The sequence below is a fragment of the Aplysia californica genome, unplaced genomic scaffold, assembly GCF_000002075.1.
Source record: "Aplysia californica isolate F4 #8 unplaced genomic scaffold, AplCal3.0 scaffold00351, whole genome shotgun sequence".
NCBI lineage: Eukaryota > Metazoa > Mollusca > Gastropoda > Aplysiida > Aplysiidae > Aplysia > Aplysia californica.
In genome coordinates this window covers 625751-645275 of record NW_004797621.1, presented here as the reverse complement: position 1 = coordinate 645275, position 19525 = coordinate 625751, and the positions used below count along the sequence as shown (strand labels likewise).

The window sequence follows — 19525 nt, the reverse complement described above, 5'->3', positions numbered from 1 at the left end:
TCCTCAAAAGTGAAAATTTAGTTGAGGGTAGTTCTACCAGTCGACCTTTCGTCATCGCTCTACTTTCGTTTCTAAACAGAGTCGCCCACGAGCCTCTTAGATCTCTATTGGCACTTGGCGCTGCTATTAGCTGCTATCAGTTATCACCATGCCAGGAGAGTAACACCCATTACATAGCCAAGGACAGGCAGAAGAATGGGGCGCTTTTTGATTTACTTTTCTTATCTTGGAAATCGTTTCAGGTATGCATTTTTTATAGTGGGCAGTGAATGGGGCCGATTAAGTTGTAGTCACAACAATAACAACAAGCAAACTAACAAAAAAATTAAATAATAAAACACACAAAAAATGGTTGGGAGACTCAGAAATGCCAATAAGAATAAGGTCGTTGAAGGACTTCCGTAACGAGCGACCACCCCATCAATAAAGAAGAGGCCTAGACCTAATCCTAACCCTAACCCTACCCCTACCCCTACCCCTAACCCTATTAACCTTACCCCAAGCCCAAGCCCTCAATTCTGCTCTGTCTCATAGTGGTCGCTCGTTACGGAAGTCCTCCCGGTCGTTGGATCTGAAATCTAGATTAGATCTAGATATCTATATCTAGATCTATAATCGTGGCATATTTTTCAGCTCAAAATGTCCAAAATGAGATCTAGAATCTAGACTAGATTCTTGATCTAGAATCTAGATCTAAATCTAGATTTTTTGGAAGGACTTCCGTAACGAGCGACCACCCCATCAAACAAAATAAAGAAGAGGCCTAACCCTAACCCTACCCCTATTACCCCTACCCGTAACCCTCAATTCTGCTCTGTCTCATTTTAAGTGGTCGCTCGTTACGGAAGTCCTTCTAAGTTTCTTATAGAGGTCTGTTGGTGTTTACGATAAGAAGAAAACTTTGGGATTCCTCTGGCTGTGAATTTTGAGCTTTGATTTACAAACAACTTACAACTTTATGTATTCCTTGTGGATGGATGCCCATTCAGTCACACCATAGCCTACAAATTGACTTGTGTAACGCTCCCGAGTAATGCTCATCATGGTATGGCAAGACGCAGCAAAGATCTATTCTTGTTCATTTTTATCCGTTCTATTTTCACAAATACTCCATAGGCCATGATATTTTTCACAAATTGTAAATTGATAAAAGTTTTTAAAAAAATATTTGATGATTATTATTCAAGCTAGATCTAGATCTATGTATTAAATTACCAGGGCAGCATGCATGCCCCCCCGAGGTAAAAAATAGCCTATATCTTGGGGGGGGGGGGGGGGGGGGGGGGGTCATGCCCCCTAAGTCTAAGAAGGTAAATTAAAAGTCCACCTTCCTTCTCACCCCTGGTGAGAGTTACATGTCGTCATTTTTCCTCTACTTCTTTTGTATGTTTGTCACTCTTGTGAACTACTATTTCCGGGGTGCCTTGATAGTCGAAGCTTGATTCCATTCCCCGTTTGGACTCCTCTGTTGACATCCACCCCTTGTCGCTCTCATATGACCCATGCAGTTCCGAGCACCGTAAAAACCTTGTACTAAAACTAAATCTAGCGGCGAGCAAGCTTGCGATCGTCTGTCTATCCTCCAGTTTGTCGACTGGCCTTTGTTGTGTGTTCTTTTCGTTCCATATGTTACGTTATAATAATAGGCTAATATATATATTTAATATGTTATTGATGGCGCAAATTAACTCCCTTTTTCAAGCTGGTGTGGGGCTTGATTTGCTGAGTAGTAAATTGTTTTTTTCCAAGTAGTAAATTTTTTCTGGAAATATTGCTGGACACCCTGACACACACACTATGGGTGGGGGCTCTCGTGGCCTAGAGATTAAGGTGCTGGCCTCCCATTCAAAGGTCCCGGGTTCGAATACAGGTAGCAACCGAAAAATTTTCTTCTCTAAAATTGTCTTCTTTCCCCTCCTTTCCTGCACTCTAGCAATGTTCTGTCGTCTGCTTTCGTCTCCTCTTTCTGCCCCCACCCCCTCGCCTTCTTTGCCCCCTCCTCTGGGCTCCTGACTTATTCTGCAGCCATTCTACTGCTACTCCTTGGCTCCTTCTTACTGCTGTCTTTCAGCCACACCCCTGATCTACACCTAGCCATCTCGGACAAGGGCGAAAAATATAGGAGGGCCTGTGTGCAAGTTACGCACGTTAAAGATCCCATGATGGTCTAAAATCGATAAAAGTAGGCTTCGGCAGCCACCCGGGCAAAAATCAAAATTTCCTACCAACAGAAAAAGGTTAACGTGCCCCGCACGCTCATAATATGACCTTATTTATGCAGTTGCGAGCGTCATAAAATACTCAAAAAAAGCTCACCATGGGTCTGTTTAGGTGCTCACAAGTAATCTCCCTTTTTTGCTGTTGCTCTTGTTTACTTTTTTTTAGGAGAATAGAGAGGCGCAGTCTGGGCCGCTCTGTAGTGTGAAGCCTGTGTGAAGCCAACTGGTATTGCACTGCACCACTGACTATTCTTGGTGTTCTACCACGATGTTTCTGTTCAGGTCCTACTTGAGGGTGTACCACCGGATCGTAGGAGGTTGGCGGGTGCCCCTGTGTGGTTTGCTCCTTCTTTCCTATCCAACATCTATCTATCATCTTTATCTCCCCTCATTTGCATTTGTTACTCTCTTGTAACACCTCTCATCTTCAGCACTTATATGAATGACCTATTGTGTTGCAAGTGCCGTAAAAAGCTTACTAAAAGTAAAAGTAAACCACCGGATCGGGGGTTCTCGTCGCTTAGAGGTTAAGGTGTTCGTCTCTCATTCAAAGGTCCCGGTTTCGAATCCGGGTAGCGACTGAAACATTTTCTTCTCCTGTCACCTCGATTTCCTACTCTCTTGCAACGTTCTGTCGTCTACTTTCGTCTCCACTCTCTGCCCCTCACCCCTGCGCCGTAGTCTGGGCTCCTGACTCTTTCTGCAGTCTGTCTAGTGCTACTCCTTGGCTCCTTCTTACTGCTATCTTTCAGCCACACCCCTGATCTTCTTTTCTTGTAGGAAAGATCTACACTGAGCCTTCTCGGATAAGGGCGAAAAATCTCGGAAGGCCTGTGTGCAAGTTGCGCACATTAAAGATCCTTTGGTGGCCTAAAATCGATGAGCTTGCTTCGGCCGCCACATGGGCAAAATTCAAAATTTCCTACCGACTGAAAATGTTTGATGTTTCCCGCACGCTCGTATGACCTTATGCAGTTGCGAGCGCCGTAAACACTTACAAAAAAAAAAAAGAAAAAACCCACCGATTCAGTCTGAACCGTTCCACTTGACGGTCTACCAGTCTACTGCAATCTACTATATATGCACTAAACATTTCCCCTCTGTGTTTATACTTGGGGCTGTCATTTGGTGTATTAATAGATGATGTTTTGTTGTTGGTTGTACATGTATGCTCAGTCCCACACCGGTGTGGGCATGAGGCGAGGACTCACCCCTGACTTCTTACAGGCCAATAACATCACAGGCTAGGACCCAGGTGGCTTACCGCATGTGGTGGGGTACAAATAAGTGCTTGGCGCTTGTTTCCTCATGTAGGCCAACTACTGATCACTGTTTTGCCTTAAAATTAACCTTTATTTTTTTTATTTTAAAAAAAATCAAATAGCCTTCTTGAAATTCACTTTATTATGATTACTGGTAGGTATCAGAAAAAAAAAACGTTCTGCTCATGCTCATGACTTTTTTGGACCAAGCAGTTTATGGTAGCACCTCAAGACACAAGCTGAATGTAACAAAGAGAGAGAAAGACTTAGGAGTTGTAGTCGATGATAAACTAACCTTCAAGGAGCACATAGCCCAGATAACATCAAAGGGAACTGTATTGTTGGACTTATTAGGCGATCATTTGACTACCTTTCTGAGGATATGTTAATTTTGCTCTACTAGAGATTAGTGAGGCCTTTATTAAGGTATGCACACTGTGTTTGGCAACCCCTTGAAAAAGGACTATGTAGTGAAATCGAGCAAGTTCAAAGGCGGACTACCAAATGCTGAGTCACCTCAAAGAAAAGCTTATAATAATAAATTCTGAAAGACTGAAAAAATTAAAGCTTCCATCCCTGGAACATTGTAGGTTACGTGGTGATATGATTGAAACATACAAGTACATCAAAGGCGACTACATCACCGAAAGACCAGCTTTTACAAAGGAAACAACCACATAACTCCATGGCAACCCAGATCTAGAAATTCCAGAAGCAAAGAAGCAGATTGTGTGTGAGGACAAACGTTTTTGAAAATCGGGTTAATGCTATTTGGAACAAGCTCCCCGAGTCAGTGGTGTCAGCCCCAAACGTGGACACATTTAAGAGACGTCTGGACGAATGGAAGGATCTCCCGACTATCTACAACCCCACTTATCAAAACTGATTTGTCTAGCCTGCACGCAATGCATAGTCAATCATTACCAGATAGTCGAACAGGCTCTTCAGAGCCTCAACCAACTAAATCGTCAATGTTTATGTCAATTACATTTTGTTCTTGATAACTTTAGCGGCCTAATAATTTATTATAATGATAAAATGTAACTGGTTTTTTGTGGGTTTTTTGTTGGGTTTTTTTCAATGTTGTTTGCTGTTCATGGTGTGAAATGGCTTTCATCCAGCCCATTCATTACATTGATTTGAACTAAACCTGAAACTTATCTAGGCCTGCACAACTTCTTCTCTGTGCTGTTCTGTGTGAGTTTGTGCTATATATAGGCCAACTGTACCTACCTGAGGGGGTGAGAATAGCGAGACACAGGCTGTTCTCACCCCTGGTGAGGATACCCACTTCCAAAATAAAAAGTCATGGCCACGTTTTTCCCCATTTTAATTTGATTAAATGTTTTGTAAAAATTAGATTTGAAAAGGTTTTGATCTGCAGCCAAAAATACAGCCTTTGACCTTCAATGCACATCAGTGTGCAGGATCTGAGTAAATTTAAAAATGTACCCATTATTGGCATTATTCATTCATGAAGGTTAAAGATAAATGTGGTAGGCTTTCGGAGCACAGCCAGTTTTAAGAGTTGTATATTTATACTGTAGGCCGAGAAGTATTTAGGAGCCTATTTTTATGGCTTGTTGGGCCTGAGGATCACCTCCAAAGTCAATTATTTTGATGACAAGACAGATATGGCATGCTAATATATATATAGGCTATATTATAATAATATGAATGAAGTATTGCATGCTTATTGTGAATTGTTGTTGTAATACAATTTAATTGATTTTATAAGTACCTGATCTTCTTTTCCTCAGTGGACTACAGAGGCAACCAACTCATATCATCAAAGGGAAGAAGATTTTCACTATTGAAGGAGCTCTTCAGGTATACCAGTGTTCGTGCTCTTAGAGAACGTATTATGATCATGATGTCAAAATGAGGCTAGAGGGTGAAAAAGATTTGTTCATCATGCATTATTGTTAGAACAGGAACAACTAGAAAATTGTGATTAATTACAGATGTGTAAGAATGCAGCTTAATTTTACTTGATTTAATGTACACACTGTGTTTTAAAATGTATCCCCCCCCCCCCGGGCGATGCTACTGACTGAAGTGTCTTTAGGCCATTCCCAAATGGGGGACATTAACCATGTTCTTATGCACAATAGAATTGTAATTGTAAAGAGGCTGATTCATCTATGTCATGCTCATAATTGTGCCTGAGCTGCAACAGGGAACTGCTGCTTTTTCTTTCCTTATCCTTACTATTGTCATTTTTCCTCTACTTCTTTTGTATGTTTGTCACACTCTTGTAACCCGCTATTTCCGGGGTGCCTTGATTATAGTCGAAGCAGACTTTGTGCTGTTGAAGCTAGAGAGATGAGCAAAGTGAGCCTGATTCCCTGTAAGGTCTTCTTTGTTGACATCCACCCCTTGGCGCTCCTATGACCTTATACAGTTGCGAGCGCCGTAATATCTCTACTAAAACAAACAAAAGTGTATTTTATTTGATGGAGAAATGTTTTATTTTTACTTTGCTAATTTGTTGTTTGTTGTTGTTATTGATCACAAGGCTCACACTCACAGGCTTGCTCTCTCTGATCCCATGCCATAAATGTAATGTGTCGCCATAAAGTGATATCTGCATGTTCCTGCTTATTGTGTTGTCAAGGTGGTATCTGCAGGTATTCGAACATCTTTTTTGTTGTGACCATGTGTTTATTTTTCCTCTGTCAATGCAAGAAAGAAGTGTCTGGTCTTCTGGTCTTTTAAAATGTTGTCACCAACATCTGTTCTGTCAGTCAATGTAAGCTCTGCCTTGCTGGAGCTTGATTCTCATTTAATCAACATATTGGAATTCCACATTTTTTTTACTTTGTGGCTGTTTTGTAAGAAAAGCAAGCTAGATGTTGTTAAGTGTCACATTTGTTTTTCTATCTTTTCCTGCTCCATTAGTTTTCTTTCTAACCCCCCCCCCCCCCCCCCCGGGGCAGTGCCACTGACTTTAGTATCTTTAGGCCATTTCCAAAGGGGGGACATTTCTTGTTCAAGCATAGTAGAATTGTAAATGGGCTGACTCATGTCACGCTCATAACTGTGCCTGATCTACAACAGGGAACTGCTGCTTTTTCTTTCCTGATCCTTACTATTGTCATTTTCCTCTACTTCTTTTGTATGTTTGTCACTCTCTTGTGACCTGCTATTTCCGGGGTGCCTTGATAGTCGAAGCAGACTTTGTGCTGTTGAAGCTGGAGAGGTGAGCAGTCTAAGTCTGATTCCCTGTAAAATCCTCTGCTTTAAAAAAAAAAAAGTTTTCTTTCACTCTCAAGCTCTGTACCTATTTCCTTGTCTCAATTCTTTTACTCACTTCCTTTTAAGACTTTGTGTTTTGGCTCACTTCATTTACAATTACGTTAGTGTGTCTGTTTATCTTCACTACGTTGGTGTTTTTCTTTTTTAATTTTGAGTGAGGCAGTTTCGGGAATGGATATATGATGCTTAGGAGAATTATATTATTAATATGAGGCACATAGTAGAATTATTGAGTTTTGCACTTCATTGTCCATAAATCCTCAAATGTTGTAGTTGCAAACTTCTCTGTAGTCGAGCCCGACTCCCATTTTTTCTTTCATGCCTGTCGAACCTATTTAAAGTTTGATTTTATTAGGCATTTGTGTCACAACATGGTGGAATTAGGCGCTCGTCAATTTTTGGACATGTGGAGCTGTTTGTATAATTTTAAAGCTTGTTCGTTTGTCTTGCTTTTGGTGAAAAAAATACTGAAATATCATGAATAGAATTCAAGATTTTTGAGGTTGTGGGAGGCGGGGTCGGCTGATTTCAGAGGTAAAATTAGCGAGAAAATGGCTGCTAAAGTTTGGCGACTTCCAAAGCTTGAAGGTCCTTAGAAACTTAAATTTCCATTTTTGTGCCGTAAATCAGTAAAATCCACACAGAATAGAACTAATGTCTTTTTAAATGGAACTTTAAGGTGTTGAGTCAAAAATAAAAAATTCAATAAAAATTGTCAAACGGACAGAAAATGCCATTTCTTCGATTTCATTATATTGACCAGCGCCTGATTTCTCCACGATGCCTCTGTTTTAGTGGAAATAAAAATCGAAAATTTTGTCTTCTCCACATATAATATATGACCCTTTCTTAACAGGGTAGGTATGATCATTTGATGTGTATACTAAAATATGATATAATGTTCTATGGGAGGTCAGAGGACACCAAAGTCAAGTTGTAGATCCTACTTTTTTCCTTTCTCTCTCTTATTCATATCTATCTAGCCTTTTTTCCTGCTCTGATGCCTTGTTATTGTGTCGATGCGCTTCCTTGTACTCAAACAAAGAACGTGGGTGGTTGGCGGGTGCTCTGGTGTTGTTTGCTTCTTCTTTCTTATCAAACATCTATCGTCCTTATATCCCCTTCTTCTTTTTTATGTTTGTTACTCTCTTGTAACACCTCTAATCTTTCGGCGCTCATATGACCTTATGCAGTTGCGAGTGCCGTAAAACTCTTACTAAAAAAACAAAGAACAAAGGGATGGTGTGCTCTTTGTTACTTACATATAGTGCCATCCTTTTTATTTTGAAAAATGTTCCTTAGCTTTTACAGTAAAATATATATCATATTGATTTTTTTTTTGCATGATACTGTTATGTTGACCATGCGTTATATTTTCATATATTTTTCATATTCCCCAGTCTGCTTTGAATGCTCTTCGACCTGCCAATGAATTTAGGATTGTTTTGTCAAGTCGGACTGACAAAGGGGTGCACGCTTTGAAAAACAGCTGCCATGTTGATCTGCAGTATCCGTAAGATATTCTTGTTCAGAGTATTTTGTATGTTTACTGTTGTTTTCTCTCCTCCTGAAATAAATGTTCCATTTTTGTAGTTGTTATCCTCCCGCCGCTACATATACATTGTTTTGATTCTAATAATTTCTATTACTTGGATAGAAAAACAGTAGGGATCAAAGGGTTATGTGTACAGGCAGGTTATTGCTGGAAGGTGGACCTTGGCTGGTATAAATTTGTTCTCTGCTTTGAGTTTGGGTGGCATGCTCATATTTCGATCACATTTGTGTTTTGTTTTCATATTCTAAAGTATCCCATGTCTTGCCACTGAAACTGTTGTAGCAGTTTTTATTTTCTAATTGAGCTGTCCTAGTATTCATTATGTACCTTCCCTCGTCTATGCTTTTCGTCATCAAAAAAAATTTTTGTGAAAAGATTTTCTTTTGTTTTTTCTTCTGGTAGTGAGCTAGGTAAAGAGTACAGACCTGATGTGATTACTCATGTAATGAACACCCAGCTGAGCCGTCAAGAGCAAGATATCAGGTAGATAGTAAGGGGAATATCACTCAAGTTGCAAGCAATCTGAATAATTATGGTATATGTTGGTATTTTTGTGTGTGTATGTGCATGTGTGTGTTTTTGTAGTGATGGAAGGAGGGGGGAGGGGGCTTTTGAAAAATTTGGGCCGTGATAGAAGTTTATTTGACTATAGGGTACTGTTTTAACTTGTTGATATTTGCGTCTGTAGATAATGAACGTCCTAAAGTTTTTATAGTTGAATAGTTTCGATTTTGACTGTAAAATGAGGTCACTTGTCATCTATTTTAATTTCTCTTAAAATGGCATGTAGCACAAGAATAGGTTGAGAATATTGATGAATTAAAATATAATATTGTTGATGTCTTCCTTTACTTTAAGGTTCTTCTGATTGTGTGTATTGCTTGCGATACCGACAGTATCTTTATCTGTAGGAACACAGACTCGCTCCTTTCCTGTTCATATTCTTGCCCACTTATTCAACTTCCTGTGCACGTAGTAACTTCCCGGCTTTTACATTCTTTTATGCTTAGAGCAAGCGAAAGTAAATCCCGACTGCTGATGCCTGCTCTGACTCATTTTCCTTCTTACTAGAAATGAAAAAGAAGCAGTAGCTTAGTGTCAGCGGTTAATTTTTATGATCGCCAAGCTGGTTAAGGGGGCTCGTGAGTCGGGTCTAGGGCCCCGGGGACTGATTTTCACTCACTCTGAGCACTTTTTACTTTTGGTATTTTCTGATCTCTCATTCAGTCTAGATTTTATTGACACAGTCGCGGAGTGAGTAACACTAACAGAATTCGATTTTACTGGGTTCTACGTTGTTGCTTATATTTTTTTATGTTTAACCTTGTTTTTTTTAAAACACATTTTGTCACAACTTTTTGCTTGCATATGCCATTTTTTTCTCCCAGTTTTTTTTCTTTTCAAACACAGAGACTTGAAATTTAGCATGTAGTTAGAAATATAGTTGGTACTTGTAGTGGCCTGTTTAGTTTTTTTACATTTTACTTTCAACTTTTTTTTGCAATTTTTTTAAAGCCAAAAATATTTTTTTGAAGGTCAAATTCATTATGCCCAACTTTGAGAACAATTTTGGGTATTTTCTAAGTATAGTATCAAAAATCAAAATAGCAAGTTGCAAGCACCTAATTATTTGTGATATTTTGCAAGTAACAGATTTTTAGAAAGTTAAAAACTGTAGAAATGGTGGGGAAAAAGAATATATCTATTCAATTTTCAAGATGGCCGCCGTCTCCATGGCAACGGCTTATGTAATCGAGCGTATCAACTGTTGAAAATGAATCTTTTGTCTCATACTTATTGCCTGTGACAAAAGTTGTTTCAGTTTGTCTTTAGTTAAAAATGTTGTCCCGTAAGTATCGAGCCCTCTTAAAAGAGAAGTTTCAGCCCTTCATTTGGAACTTACTTGGCTTAGTACAATGTACGTACCTCCAGGGTCTCCACTCTCTGTGAGGCTACATGTGGGTCACCGTGATTTAATGAGCGAAAGACACTTTTAACCCATTTTAAGAATCGTTGGTCTAATTTATTTTATTCCACCTAGCTTGTCATTGAAGAAATCAGGTGGGATAAACAAGCTGTGTATCTGGCCTGTTTTGCAGTGATGCTAATCTTCCTCGGATCAGAGAAGTTCCAGGATTTTTAGCCTTCCGGGAAAATTTCTCCACAATCTGGCGTCCTCCCGAGTCTCACAAAAGTCGGGGCTCCAATGTCATGTATGCGAAAATGCAATTCAACGAGCGCGAATTCTTAGTTCCACCAAGCGATCATCGTTATCTCGCACACCCTGTTGAAATAGTCTGTGAAAATATTTTGGTTTCTTTGTTTTCGTTTTGGGTGGCTTTTTTTATCCTCGGTTCTCATTCATTTGCACACTGTTTCCACGCTGACTTCATACAGACTTCTTCCTCCCCTAGTTTGGTCGTGGTACCGATGATTTTCTGCCTTTTTGACTTTTTGTCATTAGCATCACTGGTTTTGGGCAGGTTAAACTCTGATGCTGCATGTTTTCATCTAACTTACAGATACAAAATGCCCTTCATGTCTTATACGATTGTTTTCATCATTAACTCCCCTGTCTGTTAGTACATAGTGCACCTAAAAATGACTGCTACAAGCTTCTGGAAGAAGTGCGCAACTAAGATTCAAACGGTGAGGGCTCTCGTGGTCCAGAGGTTACCATGTTTGCATCTCATTCAATAGGTCCCGGGTTCGAGTCTGGATAGTTACGGAAAATGTTCTTCTTTAAAATATTCTCCTTTCACACCCTTTCCTGATCTCTAACAATGTTCTGCCATCTGCTTTCATCTCCACTTTCTGCCCCCACCCCCTCCTCTGAGCTCCTGACTCTTTCTGCAGCCTTTCTACTTCTACTCCTTGGTTCTTTTTATTTTACTGCTGTCTTTCAGCCACACCCGTGATCTTATGGTAGGTAAAATCTACACCGAGCCTTCTTGGACAAGGGCGAAAAATGTCGGAGGTCCCATGTGCAAGTTTCGCCCGTTAAAGATCCCTTGGTAGTCCAAAATCAATAGGAGTAAGACTTTGGGCACCACCTAGAGCAAAATTCAAAATTTCTTACCAAGTGGAAATATTAAATGTGTCCTGCACACTCATATGACCTTATACATTTGCCAGCACCATAAAACACTTACCAAAGCAAACTCAAATAGTTTGTTTTGTATTTTATTACTTCATAATTATTTTTCTCAGTCTAGTTTGTTGATCCCCACTTAATGTTAATGATTAAATCTAAAATATCTTCTAAGATTATCTTAAAAAAATGATTTTATGTCATTTATTTAGTTAAAAAAAGGATTTTTATTTTAAAAGGCTGTAAACTAAAAAAGTAAAAACTTTTACATTTGGAGACTTTTTGCAGGCGCATACATACAGTCAGACATGCCTTGACGCCCACCTGTTCAAGATAGTCACCTGTACGAACAATAACTCCCATTACCTCCTCCCCTCTTTGCATTTATGACCCAGTCCAAGACATTTACCTGTATAAGACAACCACTTTTCTCTTCAACAAAGGGTTTCCATCTTAACAATGTTGACTACTTTATCAAACAGTTTGTTTGTGACTGTCAATGTTATGTTAAGAGAGCTGCTCTAGATCTATTTTGAGTGTCAGCTTTAATATCTTTTTGGTGGATTTGAACTGGTTCAAGAATACTGCCACTCACCTCCCCCCCCCCCCTCCCCCCGGGCAGTGCCACTGACTGAAGTGTCTTTAGGCCATTCCCAAAGGGGGGACATTTCTCGTTCGTACACAGTAGAATTGTAAATGGGCTGATTCGTCAATGCCCTCATAACTGTGCCTGATCTACAACAGGGAACTGATGCTTTTTCTTTCCTAATCCTTACTATTGTCACTTTTCTTCTACTTCTTTTGTGTGTTTGTCACACTCTTGTGACCCACTGTTTCCGGGGTGCCTTGATTGTAGAAGCTAGAGAGGTGAGCAGAGTAAGTCTGATTTCCTGTAAGGACTTCTCTGTTGACATCCACCCGTTGGCGCTCATATGACCTTATGCAGTTGTGAGCGCCGTAAAACCTCAACTAAAACTAAACTAAAAACAAGAATACTGATATCTGTTGTGTAATGGTTAGGCTCTATGTGTAAGCAGAGATGATACAATGCCAGTTCAATTCCTATGTAGTAGTAGTATGAAGTACGGCTGTGGTCAGGCTAGTCGCCTATCAGCCGTTCGTTGCTTTCGTTGCTTATTCCTTCCTGCACGTTGTTTTCACACTCTGGTATCTGTTGGTTAGTGCTCATGGGACATGGATCTGGCAGTTTGATACCAATCTAGGTTCATTGAGAATTTATGTTCCTTCCAGACCATGTCAATTCTATTCTTGAAAGCATTCAAGGATGGTGCAGACACCACATTTACCGGTAGGGAATTCCAAGTGTTAACTGCGTACGCTGAAGAAGTTTTAGCGGACTGCTGTTTTCACATGGGTTTTTTTCAAATTTTAGACTGTGTCCCCTGGTGTTAGAGTGAAGATCGCAGGGTAAAATATCTCCCGTTACGTTGTAAATTCCTGTTAAATACTTGTAGTAGAGATATTTTATCGAGTGTCTCCAACTTTCTATATGGTTTGGTCTTGACAGGCAGGGTAGAAGCAGCCAGCTTCCTAATTGATGTATCAGTTTTGATTAGGTCGAAAAACAGTAATAAAAAAGAACATAATTCAATGATCTGAATCATTGGACTTTTGTCTTAGCTAACTGCTTAAAATCATTTATAAATTTGAGTTTGGAATTTTTTCTATTACTGGGGAAAAAAAGATCTCTTTGATAGCTGATCGTATAATTCTGTTGTTCCATTTTTTGTCTTTTTCAGAGTCCTTGAAACTAGACGTGTAAGTGATGATTTTCACAGTCGACTTCGGGCAAAAGGGAGGAAATACGTGTACCGTATAGGACACTCTGTGTGGGATGGCAGTGAAGGAGACTCATCCGATTACCCAGGTCAAGATGGCAGACATGGGTAGGTAGTTCAGACTTAGTGGCTGCTTCTGATCTTTTATTCCATGTTCTTTTAGAGAACATACTTGTGATTGTGGTGTAGTAGTTGTACACTTCACTGTTACACACAGGAGACCCAAGTTCAATTCCTGTGTGAGGATAATTTTTATAGAGTATCTCGCACACATGACAGCCCCCAACTCTAAAGATGCAATAAATTCCCTGAGTAGAAGAGAACAAGTCACAATATTTCGCCTGCGAACACAACACATACCACTAAATTCCTACCTTAATAGAATCCGCAAGGATACCCCACCCGACTGCCCGTTGTGCGACTGCCAGGATGAAACAGTACCACACCATCTCTTTAACTGCCCAGCACTTTGTGACCTGCGTAGCACCTACCTACCTGCCTCCCCAGACATCGGAAACACTCTATACAGTGACAAAGCACAGCTGATTAAAACCTGTCAATTCTTTGCCATATCGACAGACCGAAGGGCTAGAACCCAAATGGCCGCTGGATCGGAAAAGTAAAGTAAAGTATAGAGTATCTCAGTCTCTCTGCTAGGATCTGATCCTTGACCCTCTCAGCATGAGATAACCGTGATAGGTGGGTTCAAAGCGTAAGCCAATGACTTAATTTTGACTTGTGCATACTTGGGGAAAAGGACTATGTTTTTACCCCTTGATGTTCAATGATAGTTCTCTGCTTGTTTGTAACGATAGAACGATAGCTTCATGGTGGTGTTGTGTGCTTTTTTTCATTGCTGAGTCACCGAGACCTACCGACTTCTTCAACTAGTTAGTAGCATACCTCTGCCTAAAAAAATGTTATACCTGGTAAATATGTGACCTCGACTCTTTGGTCTTATTACAGTATGATGCAGATGCCCTTGCTTTGTGTCACAGTTGGGGTGTTTTTTAGCTTAGATTGTATGGGAACTTTCCAAGGCCTTTAGGTGATGGATGTTACTGCTGAGTACCTGCCTCTTAAACTTTTGAAAGGAATGCTCGCCTCATACTAAGCTTTCCTATACCTTGTCATATCATGCTATTATACCATGTCATGCCCTGCCAGGCCTTTTGGAGTACAGTCTGTATTGCTTAATTAAAGAAATGAGAAATGAGATGAAAGGCAAAGAACTTATGTTTCTTTCGCAATTCACACACAGAGGGCCAGACTTGATACCAGAGTTGCGGAAGTTTGGATGGAAACGAAGAGGTTTCCTGTACATCCCACTGGGAGATAAGGCTACAGCTCTCGATTCCCACAAAGTTAAAATATACAGGTATGTTATGGTAGTGGTAGCTGCAGTAGCAGAGAGTTAAAATACACTGATATGTGGTAGTTGTAGTATCAGTAGAAGAGAGTCAAGGCTCAAAGGGCTAAAGCGTACAGGTATGTGATTGCAGTTATCGCTGCTAAGGTTCTGCCAATCTCTAGGGACTGGAATAGAGGACTTTTCTAATAATAACCTTGCCTCTGGCGTCCGCAGTAGTTCTTTATTGCTGTTACTTATTTTCAGTAACAAATCAAGGCTTTCTTTTTAAACACCGCATTATCAGTTTTTATCAAATTTGTGTAATAAGAATGATATATCTATATACTGGACATTTAAGTATTTGTGAGTGTGCTGACAAAATGAGTTACTTCTTGGATTTCAGCCTTATGGAAATTGATACATCAGTTTTATAGGCGAAGTTTGTACAATTTGCCAGTATGGAATAATAACGGACACGGTAGACTTGAACAAAATGGCATTAATTAAAAATATATAAATCTGACCCGAGTGTCGATTTTTGGCCTATATCTCCCTTCTCGGATTGCAAGAAGTAACTCATTTTGTCAGCACGCCTCACATTTAGTATCTCCAAACAAACCAATCTCTGTTAAGACATTTCACACGGAGAATACAGTTCCCTTTCTTCCTGAATCTAGTAGGATTTTTCTACAGGAAAAAGAAGTACAGATCCTTGTTATGCTGAAAGGATTTCTTCTATGCTTGCTTGAGGTTAGAGGGTGTCACTGGCAGGTCCTACTTTTATTCTTTCCATCTATTATTACTGTCTGTCCGGGTTGAGACTAAAACAGCACCTGGACACCGATTGCTGGTGCCTCCATAAATTAATGGTCTGTCTGGCTTGTTTTTCCTTGACCATTAGCATGGTGATATATTTTTCTTCGTTCAAACAAATTCAAACACCTTACTAATGCACTCTGTGGTTTTTCATATCCAATTTTCCCCTTTTCAGAGACAATGTCGACATCAGCAAACTCATTGAAGCAGCAGAAGTCTTGTCAGGCATTCACAATTTCGCGTCTTTCTCCTCCCCTCCAAAACTGGATGAGTACAATCCGCACCCTGTAAAACTGTTGACCATTGGCGTGAAAAGGGGCCAACCATTGGCTCACAGACTTCAGAAAAATGTTCAGCCCCGGTGGAACGACCTCGAGTTTTGGGATGTTCATATACATGCAAGGTCGTTCCTTTATAAAATGGTAGGTATTTGTTTTTCTCTAAATCGCGCATTTAAGTTTTTTAAAAAGCCATTTTTAACAACAGATTTTTTATGAGCTTGATCAAGTTTTTAAAAACTTGTCAGTCAACTCTGGGTTTTCAAGACTCAACTTTTACTTGACTAGGTCCTCTTGGAGAGAGATATAATAGATAGCATTTGTAATGATAGATAGCATTTGTATAGCGTAAATCCCCGCTCAACAGCAAACTCTATGCGCTTCACAATCTATACTATTACCCCAGAAAACCTGAGAGCATTCTGAAACAGACTCTACTTCCTGGGAAGCATACAGTGCAAGCAGCCATTTGTAGGCGCTAAAACACTAACATACTGACAAGATCTTTCACTGTCTATGGCTGGGTACCCATTTCCACCTGGGTGAAGTGAGGAAAATTCGTGTAAAGTGCCTTTCCCAAGGACATAACGTCGGGCCCGCGGCTCGAACCCCCGACCCCGCAACCTCACAATTACGAGTCCGGTAGCTTAACCACTAGGCCAACGACGCCATTTTATTTACTTATACTTTCTTATATTTGCATCAAGTGGTTAGAGAAAGTAAAAACTGACTACTGACACCAGTTCTGACACACTTGACTATATAGAATGAATGAAAACTGGTAACAACTTAGTGTCGAAACTTGAATTTTTTCATAGCAAAGTTTAAAATTTACAGAAATCTAGTGGAAGAACCAAGAAGCATTTCAGGGTGATTTCTCTTCGGGTGAACAAGTCAAGGGGTAAAGGTACAGTGGAGTCCTCTTGAGCTGAAATTTGCGGGACTGGCATACTTTCTTTGGTTTAGCCATGTTTTCAGTTAAGAGACTGTAAAGTTACCTGGCGATCCGATGAGTACTCAAATAGCGGAGAAAAGAATCTTGGATTCTATTTTGCTTTCGGTTTACAGATGTTTTAGGATAAATGTGTTCTGTTTAAAGCGGACTCAGTTGTTTTCTATTACCAGATAAATACTACTCTAACGTGCACCCTAGCAAGAGTGGACTTTTAACTGTTGAGAGCCTAGTAGCTGAACCATAAGACCACTCAGGTCATACTTAAATGTTGGTTTCTTGTTGCTGTTCTTCCTACATCTGTCTTGGTACTTGCTATGCCCCTTTGTATCATGTCTGCAGTGTAATGGCTAGACTCTTCACCGCTGCATTTTAACTTGCAGGTGCGGAGGTTAGTCAGTGCTATGGTTCTCCATGCCAAGAACAAGATTACCCTTCATGATCTGAGGGATATCTTAGTGAACCCGAGAAATGACTTTCCATTTGCTGGTCAGATGAGTATGAGTGAGGCCGGTCTCTTTCTCCAAGATGTTGAGTACGATGCTAAAGGTACACTAACAGTGCTTTGTTAATATTTTACATTTTACTTTTGCTCTTGATATCCACCCTACTAGACGTAAGTATGTATTTTAAAAAGCAAAACAGTTTTCCCAGTCGTTACCGTAAAGAAGAAAGGAGGTAAGAATAGAGGTAGTAGTAATAACACACCAGTGAATGTCACATGGAACAACTTAATTAAAAACCTGGTAACCTAACCATTAGATCATTCAGGTCATACATAAATGTATGTCTTTGGGGGGTTTTTTCTGCAACTGTCTGCTTCTTGCTGTGCCTCCGTGTACCATAATGGGGAGAAGGAAGGTTTTTATATCTTTAAATAATGTGTAACTTCTGTCAGCATCTGTTATGTAATGACTAGACTCATCACTGCTGCGTGCAAAAGATGTGAGTTCAATTCTACTGTGGTGAAGTTTTTTTTTAATCAAATGTGTCTTGCCTGCCTGCTGGGATGCTGTATTACACTCGGCCCAGTTTGGCCCGGATCAAACCAGACTGCTTCCTAAATGATTTAATTGTCAATGGGTTCATAAAACATTGTATAACCACTAACAATGATATAAGTATCTATTTTTTCACCCCTATCCTATTAAAAGTGTGAGTGGGTCTTGTTGAGTGCTTGCCATTTGTTGGCCTATAGGTAATTTTGGTGGCAGTGGAGATTATCTGGGTAGTGACAGTTTACTACCTTAGAATTTCAAAGTTCTATCTGACATTTTTTACTGTTTTGCGTTACTTAGACCACAAGGTTAAAAACCAAATGCTCTATCTTCTCTAACAGAATCGTAAGATCATTCAGAGTCGTTATCAAGACATTCAAAGAATTGTATTTTAAAAGCTTTTCATGTTGTGGAACTCAAATTTTTTTTACGTGAAATTCCTCAAATGTAGACACTGAGCAGATAAAATTTTATATTCGAAGGTAAAAAGTTATTAAATGCCCTGTTTGGAATTACATTTTGTGGGTGGGAAGAAAATATAAGCTGCTTAAGTTAAAGGTGGCAAAAGCTGGCTGTTCAGAGGTTGACCAGCACTAGCCTCAACAAAGAAATTATTTTGTACTTTGTATAACTTTCAGAATGTTGATCTAAAAGGACTGTTTCCAAATGAACGATGCTTAAAGAAATTGTGGAATGCCTCGAAGAGATGTGTTTTATGAAATTGTTGTTCGTTCGAATTGTTTTCAGATCTGGAATATCATGGGCCACTGACACACCCACAGGAGGGAAATGATGACATCACTATTCCAATTGGCAGCGAATTCCACAACACTTACGTTGATACTGCAACTTATATTGATACTGCAGAGGGACGTACATAGATACAGCGGATAGACTTGCATATAAATTCAGAGAGACGTACATTGACACAGGACTGACTGGGAACCCCAATAGTGCAAAGAAACATGCCTGGATACATTACAGAGGAAGACTTGGCAGAGGACACTTTTCCACGTGAAAAATCACAAAGTACAGTTGAATAAAACAGCCACTCATTGCCGAAGAGTAAAATGACAGTCCTACTCAGGATTATTATTATGTAAAAAAAAAAGAAATAAGCAAGGGGGGAAATAGGATGTGGCCATTCGTACAGGTGATTGTCTTATGCAGATGGCCGACTGTACAGTTGTTTTTTTTCTCAGTATGAGAACATAACACAGTGACTCTGGCTTGGGACATCACTTAAAACTGACAAAAAGACACCCACAATAATCGTCTTGAAGAATCACATCTTTTAGAAGATACCTCTGAGACCTCCTGACCTGTAGCGTTACAGACTTTTGTCATACGTGTCTGTGTCTTGAATGTCTGTGTCATATGTGCATCTGTGTCATGTGTATACATGTCAATTGTATCTGTGTCATGTGTATCTGTCATGTGTGATGTGTATCTGTGTTTGTAACATGTGTATCTGAGTCTTGCATATCTGTAGCTGTGTCATATGTGTACGTGTCACTGTCAGATTAACTGTGTCATGTGTGTGTGTGTGTGATGATGTGTATCTGTATCACGTGTGTATGTGTCATGTGTATCTGTGTCGTGTGTGTGTGTGTGTGTGTGTGTGTGTGTGTGTGAGAGAGAGAGAGATGATGTGTATCTGTGTATGTGTCATGTGTATCTGTGTCGTGTGTGTGTGTGTGTGTGTGTGTGATGATGTGTATCCCCAGGGCTCAGTCCTCTGTCCAGTTTTTTTCACCATTTATACTCAACCACTTGTCAAGGAAATAGTTAAATATGACTTAAAATACCATTTCTATGCTGATGATACCCAAATTTATGGTTCAACATTGTTTACCAACTTAGATGAACTTGTCCATCGTGCTGAAAATTGTATTGCCTTAGTGAAAAACTGGATGAACAAAAATAAATTAATGTTAAATGATAAT

At 39.8% G+C, this 19525-nt stretch overlaps 1 protein-coding gene across 2 annotated transcripts; it reads left to right on the top strand.

Annotated features, from left to right (window-relative positions):
• Positions 1–135: 135 nt before the first annotated feature.
• Positions 136–18690, top strand: LOC101854652 (tRNA pseudouridine synthase-like 1). 2 transcript variants are annotated; one of them, XM_005102949.3, is made up of 9 exons: positions 136–242; positions 5242–5311; positions 8140–8252; positions 8697–8777; positions 13146–13292; positions 14446–14562; positions 15527–15773; positions 16965–17130; positions 18327–18690. In XM_005102949.3, exons 1-9 carry the CDS (start codon positions 196–198, stop codon positions 18458–18460), a joined length of 1122 nt encoding a protein of 373 aa, XP_005103006.1. In that variant the 5' UTR covers positions 136–195; the 3' UTR covers positions 18461–18690. The 2 variants fall into 2 exon arrangements, with proteins under 2 accessions (XP_005103006.1, XP_035826868.1); XM_035970975.1 differs by lacking the exon at positions 8697–8777.
• The last annotated feature ends 835 nt before the right edge of the window (positions 18691–19525 follow it).

What these genes read in the sequence shown, in the direction of transcription:
- LOC101854652 (XM_005102949.3), top strand. Translation starts at nt 196, where the DNA reads ATGGGGCGCTTTTTGATTTACTTTTCTTATCTTGGAAATCGTTTCAG. An exon ending in CATGTTGATCTGCAGTATCC is followed by an intron (nt 8,253 to 8,696) that starts GTAAGATATTCT and finishes TTCTTCTGGTAG; the next exon opens with TGAGCTAGGTAAAGAGTACA. An exon ending in CGTCAAGAGCAAGATATCAG is followed by an intron (nt 8,778 to 13,145) that starts GTAGATAGTAAG and finishes TGTCTTTTTCAG; the next exon opens with AGTCCTTGAAACTAGACGTG.